The 7500-nt window shown below is 43.4% G+C and overlaps 3 protein-coding genes across 3 annotated transcripts in view; all 3 read left to right on the top strand.

Moving 5' to 3' along the window:
• The window catches only part of LOC138031741 (uncharacterized), a 1722-nt gene extending 706 nt beyond the window's left edge, over positions 1–1016 (top strand). Inside the window, exon 1 of the mRNA XM_068879364.1 lies at positions 1–1016. This exon is cut by the window's left edge and continues 706 nt beyond it. Within this exon, the coding sequence (XP_068735465.1) occupies positions 1–1016 (1016 nt within the window).
• A 2526-nt stretch (positions 1017–3542) lies between these two features.
• LOC138031740 (uncharacterized) lies at positions 3543–4853 on the top strand. Its single transcript, XM_068879363.1, has one exon. It carries the CDS (start codon positions 3543–3545, stop codon positions 4851–4853), a length of 1311 nt encoding a protein of 436 aa, XP_068735464.1.
• Positions 4854–5052: 199 nt separating this feature from the next.
• LOC138031739 (uncharacterized) lies at positions 5053–6837 on the top strand. The gene has a single exon (XM_068879362.1). The coding sequence runs from the start codon at positions 5053–5055 to the stop codon at positions 6835–6837; it is 1785 nt and encodes a 594-aa protein (XP_068735463.1).
• Positions 6838–7500: the final 663 nt, after the last annotated feature.

The following is a 7500-nucleotide window of genomic DNA, read 5'->3' as shown; positions in this document are numbered from 1 at the left end:
AACGGCTTCGTAATCTGTATGATACGGTGGAATCACATATGCGTAGCCTCGAGAGTTTGGAAATTTCTCAAGAAACGTATGGCTGTTTTCTAACGCCCTTGATCACGCAAAAATTCCCAGAAGAGTTCAGGATTGCCATCACACGAAATCTAACGTCTGAAACGTGGGTCCTAAAGGATATTATGTCCGAATTCCAAAGGGAGCTACAATTACGTGAGAACTGTCAACATGTCTCTGGAGAGGTGGGGAATAAGGAGTTTCGGACGCCAAACCCATCAAGGCGTATGCCAGTTTATCAACCATCGACAACTTCAGCCTTGTTTGCGGACGGTGGGAAAAGCATTCATCAAGGCCCTTGGTGCACATATTGTAAGGGGTCACATCCATCTGTTAAATGTAATGTGGTAACTGACATCTCTGCAAGGAGGCAATTGCTTCGACAGAAAGGAAAGTGTTTCAGATGCCTACGTAATGGCCACCTCGCCAATCAGTGTAGTAAGGAATGTCACATCTGTGGTTTGGGTCATCATGCCTCTATCTTTGAAAATTCAAGTAAGGAAAAACAATCAACTCCTCAAGGAAGAATTGCAGCCACTAATGAAGGAGTTGCACTCAACCCTACTGTAACATCATTCCAAGCTTCATCTACCAGTATGTTTGTCAGCTCTAAATCCAGTGTACTTCTGCAGACAGCAAGAGCAAACATCTCCAAGCCAGGAAGTGGTGAACATTCTGTCAATGCCAGAATGGTGTTTGATAGTGGCAGTCAAAGAAGCTACATCTCAGAGAACTTGCAGAACACTCTGAAGCTACCTGTGGCTGGCCAGGACGCATTACTGATCAAGACCTTCGGAGAGTCTACTGCCAAACTAAGGCAGTGTGACATTGTTCAATTTGCAGTGGAGGCAGTTGATGGTATGCAGATATATGTTTCAGCATATGTAGTACCAGTGATCTGTGCACCAATCAGTAATCAAATCATTGAGTTTACTCAAGCTTACTACCCTCACTTGTAGTGCTTAAGGCTCGCTGATAATTCCCATGGTGGTGAGGATTTGAGTGTAGATATACTTATCGGTGCAGATTTCTACTGGAATTTTGTAAGTGGAAGTGTTGTTGGTGGTCCAGAATCAGGTCCTATTGCCCTTTCTACCAAACTCGGTTATATACTTCCTGGACCAGTTGGAATTCTTGTGCCAGGGCAGGGAGACTCCTCAATCAATCTTACCGAAACCCATGTGCTCAAGATCTCAAATTGTGTCATTGAAGGAGGAGATTCACTTGAAGAAGAAATTAAGCACTTTTGGGATTTAGAAACGCTAGGAATCAAACACGATGAACCGACGGTCTATGAGAAATTCATTGAAGATATCAGGCACAATGGAGAAAGATATACAAGGAAACAGTGATGACTCACGTAAGCTCTTCAAATGTGCAAAATCGCTGTTTAATCAAGAAGCCGACCTGACCTTCCCAGGCTATAATGATACAACAAAACTAGCCAATGACATCGGGAAGTTTTTTGCACAGAAGATTGAGCGCATTCGCACTGAACTTGATACAGCTGCCTCAAACCTTTGTCCAACAGCGACAGAACCACTATACACATCATGTCCTACTCAGTTGACTTCCTTCACAGAACTGAGTGAAGAAGACGTCAAGGGCCTAATTGGGAGATCAAGCAAGAAGACCTGCAGTTTAGACCCCATGCCCACCTCCTTGGTGGTCGAAAGTCTAGATGTACTCCTGCCAGTCATTACTCGGATGTTAAATCTTTCTCTTCAAAATGGCAACTTCCCTGATACCTGGAAGCTAGCAGATGTTCGACCTAGACCAAAGATTGCTGCTGAAGCACTCTTCGCCAACCTGCGACCAATCAGCAATCTTCAATTTGCTTCACAACTGACTGAGCGGGCAGTGTTCTGTCAAATCCACGATCATCTTACCATAAACAGACTCTACCCTAAGGCGCAATCTGCTTATCGTGAACATCATAGTACAGAAACTGCCCTGTTGCGAGTCAAAAATGATATCCTACTCAACATGAACCAGCAGCGTGTCACATTACTCGTGCTTCTTGACCTTAGCGCAGCATTTGACACTGTCGATCACACCATATTGCTGGACCGTCTGTCCTCTGACTTTGGCATATCAGGGCAAGCCTACTCGTGGTTCGACTCCTATCTTCGCAACAGATTTCAGTCTATCTCCATCAACGGCAAGACATCGACCAAGTTCCATACAAAGTACGGCGTCCCACAGGGTTCCTGTCTTGGGCCTCTTTTGTTTGTTCTCTATACAAGTAGACTGTTCAAAATCATCGAACATCACCTTCCTGATGTGCATACCTATGCGGATGATACACAACTATATGTATCATTCAGCGCAGACTCAGGCTCTGAGCAGTCAGCAGCATTAGAGGCCATGCAAAGTTGTATTATGGATATAAGGAAATGGATGCTCCGAGACAGATTAAAGCTAAACGATGACAAGACCGAGTTTATCGTAATTGGCACCAGACAACAACTTGCCAAAGTCAACGTAGATTCCTTACAGGTTGGAGAGAGCATAGTTACAACAGCCAGCAAAGTAAGAAATCTAGGCTGCTGGTTCGATGACCAACTCAAGATGGACACGCACATTAAGAACATCTGTAGGTCTGCATTTTTTCATCTCTACAATATTAGGAGAATAAGGAAATATCTTAGCTCTGACTGCGCACAGACTTTAGTGAATGCGTTTGTTACCAGTCGATTAGATTTCTGCAACAGCCTGCTCTATGGGTTGAAAGGTAACCAACTACAAAAACTTCAGCGCGTCCAGAACGCGGCCGCCCGTGTCATCTGTAACATCAGCCGCTATGAGCATATTTCACCTTCGTTATACAATCTCCACTGGCTGCCTGTCAGCTACCGAATCCAGTTTAAGATATTATTGCTTGTATATAAAACTCTTAATGGCCTTGCACCCCTGTACCTATCAGAACTCATAGAACTGAAAAAGCCTGGGAGATATAACCTGAGAACCAATTCGGACACACTCTTATTGAAGTATCCTGCGTTCAAGAGTCTTATCACTCTTGGTGACCGCTCATATACATGTGCAGCACCAAAACTCTGGAACAGTCTCCCCAAGGCAATACGAAATGCGAACAATGTAAACACCTTTAAGCGCCTTTTGAAAACGCATCTTTTCCGCGATGCATTCAGCTGCTATGAGAAACAGTAACTATGCGGCTCATTTTTATTTATATATAGATTATCTTTTGTAAATAGGTTTTGTAAATAAGTTTAATGAGCTTTATATATTATAACAACTTGTAATTAAGGTATATTAAGTTTCTCTCGATATTGTAATTTTTCTTTCCATATTGTAATGCGCCTGTGAGCATCTCTCAATGTAACAGGCGCACTATAAGTAATAAATTATTATTATTATTATTATTATTATTATTATTATTATTATTATTATTATTATATGAAGTCAAATTGCCATTGAAGCAAGATCATCCCTTACTCCCAGACAACTATCATTTAAGCAAAATGAGGCTGGAGTCATTGCTGCGGAGACTAAAATCGAAACCCGAAGTCCTCAAACACTATGATGAAGTCGTTAAGGAGCAACTTGAAAGGAACATTATTGAACCAGTGAACTTGACGGAACAAACAGAAGTAGGCAAGGTCCACTATTCACCTCACCGAGAGATTATCAGGCTTGATAAGGACACAACTAAACTCCGCGTAGTCTATGACGCATCTGCTAAGCATCATGGACCAAGCCTCAACAATTGCTTGTACTCTGGACCACCCCTCACTCCCATGATCTTCGATTTAATGACACGATTCAGGGCTCACAAGGTTGCACTTACTGCCGATATAGAAAAGGCGTTCCTGAATATTGCTATTGCTCCCGAGCACCGTGACTTCCTGCGATTTCTTTGGGTTAATGACATTCTTACTGACAATCCGAAGGTACTCATTATGCGATTCAACAGAGTAGTCTTCGGAGTTAATTCCAGCCCATTTCTCCTTAATGGAACTATTAGACATCATCTGAACAAGTACATGGATAGAGATCCAGAATTTGTTGAGGAAGTGTTACGTTCTATTTATGTGGATGACCTGGCTTCTTCAAAGCCTGATGTTCCTTCAGCCTATGACTTCTACTCCAAACTCAGGAAAAGATTCGTGGAAGCTGCCTTCAACATGCGCAAGTGGCTGACAAATGATCAGGAGTTGGCAAATAGAATCAAGTCAGAGGAGGGCCAAGTAGCGATACAGCATCACCCCTCTCCTGATTTACAGCAAGAAGATCAGACTTTCTCCAAGACACAGTTTCAGAATGTGGATAATTCAGAAGGTCTTCAAAAGGTGCTGGGAACATCTTGGAATCCTATAGAAGATAAGCTTGTCTTTACTTTCAAGAGCTTAACCAGTTACCTGACAGAAGAAATCGTCACAAAACGAGTCGTTCTCAGTTCTATTGCGAAAATATTTGACCCTCTTGGAATACTGTCTCCAATGTTTGTTGCATTCAAAATACTGTTTCAAGACATTTGCAAGAGGGATGTTGATTGGGACGCTCCTCTGGACAGAGACGTACTGGAACGGTGGAAGTCATTGTTACAGGACATACAAACTATTTCGAGTTTCTCAATCGACAGATGTTACTCATCGACACTGAACTGTGTTGAGACTCCTACATTTCAGTTGCATGGGTTTGGAGATGCATCAGACAAAGCCTTTGGTGATGTTGTTTACCTTAGGATACAGTCAGAAAATTCAGTTGTTTGCAAGCTTGTTGCCTCGAAGACGAGAGTATCACCTTTACTGGTATCACCACACCCAAATTAGAACTTCTGTCTGCATTGGTGCTTGCAAGACTAATCACAAGCGTTCATAAGGCACTTGGTCCATCTTTTAATATCACTGAATGTGTATGTTGGCTGGATTCAGAGATTGCATTGTGGTGGATCAACAAGACTGATAAGGAATTTAAGGCATTTGTACAAAATCGAGTCGTTGAAATCCGCAAGCTTGTAGCGCCAGATCTATGGAATTATGTCCCTTCTGCGCAAAACCCAGCGAACATCGCATCACGAGGGTGAAGGCCTCAAAGCTAAAACATGAAAAACTTTGGTGGGAAGGTCCTGCTTTCTTGAAGGGGAAGAATCCTGACAGTTGGCCAAGTCAGAAGGAGTTTGGACCAAGGAATTTCGAGAAAGACGTCTTCAGTGAAATCAAGCCAGCGAAAAAGGTCACTACTGTCGCTGTTGCCGTGGAAGTCAAGGGACTAGATGAAGTAATCCCTCCTGCTAATTTCAGTGACGTCTACCGACTCTTAAGAGTAACGTCTTACGTTTTGAGATTTATCAGGCGCGTTCGGGGAAGGCAAGGACATCCTCAGTTTACCTCAGTGGACATTCAGCCGGAAGAATTAAGTGACGCGGAATCACTGTGGATCAAGCATGTCCAGAAGTATGTGCGAGAGGAAGAAGATTTCGGACAGACGCTTCATTCCTTGGGTCTCTGTGAAGACGACAGGGGCATATTGAGATGTGGAGGAAGACTACATAATGCGTCCCTGCCGTATTCAGCCCGTTTTCCTGCGATTCTACCCCGGAAACATCAATTCACTGTTCTTATGATCAAGAGGAGTCACAGCAATGTCATGCACAACGGCGTCAAAGAAACACTAACTGATTTAAGGTCAAGATTCTGGGTTGTAAGGGGTAGACAGACCGTACGTGACGTGATTTCGCCTTGCGCTACATGCAAGAAACTTGAAGGGAGATCATACAATGCTCCTCCTCAGCCTCCCCTCCCAGATTTCAGAGTATCAGATGAATTTGCCTTCACCCAGGTTGGTGTCGATTTTGCTGGGCCAGTCTATTTAAGAGATGTCTTCTCCAAGAATAAGAAGGTCTTCAAGGCATACATTGCTCTCTTTACTTGTGCTTCCTCTCGGGCCATCCATCTTGAGCTTGTACCTGACTTGACAACAGAAACGTTTTTGAGGGGCCTGAAGCGGTTCATATCGAGAAGGGGGATGCCACGCTTTGTCGTTTCCGACAATGGGAAGACCGTCAAGGGATCAAGACTGAAAACGTTTCTTCATTTACATGGAATTACCTGGCAATTTAATGTTCCTCGCGCCCCATGGTGGGGAGGGTTTTTCGAGCGTATGGTGCGCTCCGTGAAACGTTGCCTCAAAAAAACTCTTGGGAATGCACGAGTCACGTATGAAGAGTTCGAAACGGCGTTGATTGAAGTTGAAGGAATTCTTAACTCACGCACTTCGACTTACCTCTATGAAGACCTGGAAGAACCACTCACTCCTGCCTCCCTATGCCTCGTGCGAAGATTACTTATTCCCAATCTAAGGCCCGAAGGCGCCATTCCGCCTACCACAGCAATCGAGTTGTCCAGAAGACGGAAACATCTTGATATGGTTCTTAAACACTTCTGGAATCGTTGGCGAAGGGAATACCTTACTGAGAAGCGCCAGCATCATCTTGGAAGGAAGACCGCACTATCTCGAGTGATCAAGCAAGGAGACGTGGTATGCGTTCATGAAAAAAAGGTGCCTCGACAAAGGTGGAAACTTGGTACAGTAAAGGAGTTAATTCATGGCAAAGATAATCACGTGCGCGCAGCTATCGTTCAGTTGGGTTCTGAGGGGAACAGAACCGAAATCAAACGCCCGGTCCAAAGGTTGTATCCTATTGAAGTTTCTGAAGACCGTCAATATCGTGTTAACAAGGAGAAGGAAGATGCAGCGCAGCCGGTTGTTAGATTTATTCCAGACGATCAAGTGGACATTGTGCGTTGCAACTGACAGTATCTGTCGTAGTTACTTTTTAGGGAACGTTGCTGTATGTTGCCTCTTAAAGTTGATGTAAAATCAACAGGGTCAATCAAGGGGGGAGTGTGTTGGAACAGAATTGCGTTACATTGTACTCTATTGCGTTACTCGAATACGAAATGTATTGGATAGTTTCATTTTTTGATTGACACTTTTGTATCGAGTGTTTTTACTTCGCACATGGATCATGTAGTCTCAAGCTCACGATCTCTCGTGTAGAAAGAAGTCTGTTCATTCGGAGAAATACGAATACTTATCTAGAGAGTTCTAAGTCTTTGCGGAATAAAGTTCTGAATTCATACTATATACAAGGCAACTCGTCTTCACTGGTAACTCAACCGAGGTGAAATCAAGGATTTTAAGCGATTCGGGTTACCTCATGGCAAGTTGGTGTGCGATTAGCCGCTCCATTACATTTATGTGCCAACTCTATTTTCTTCTACTACTAAACCGGCAACTTAATATGAATCAAGAGCTAAAATGTCCATGGAACATTTTTGTTGAGTTAAGAAGCCACTAAGACGAGCAATGTGTTTCTAGGCGAATTCTCTTTGGTTTGGGATGCCAAATCAAACCGACGCCATATTGGTTCTACCGATGGTAATAACCTCACCGAAGAAGATATCTCTCTCTATC

This window comes from Montipora capricornis, chromosome 14, assembly GCF_036669925.1.
Source record: "Montipora capricornis isolate CH-2021 chromosome 14, ASM3666992v2, whole genome shotgun sequence".
Classification (NCBI taxonomy): domain Eukaryota; kingdom Metazoa; phylum Cnidaria; class Anthozoa; order Scleractinia; family Acroporidae; genus Montipora; species Montipora capricornis.
The sequence above is the reverse complement of the archived record's forward strand: the minus strand, read 5'-3'. Positions and strand labels throughout refer to the sequence as shown.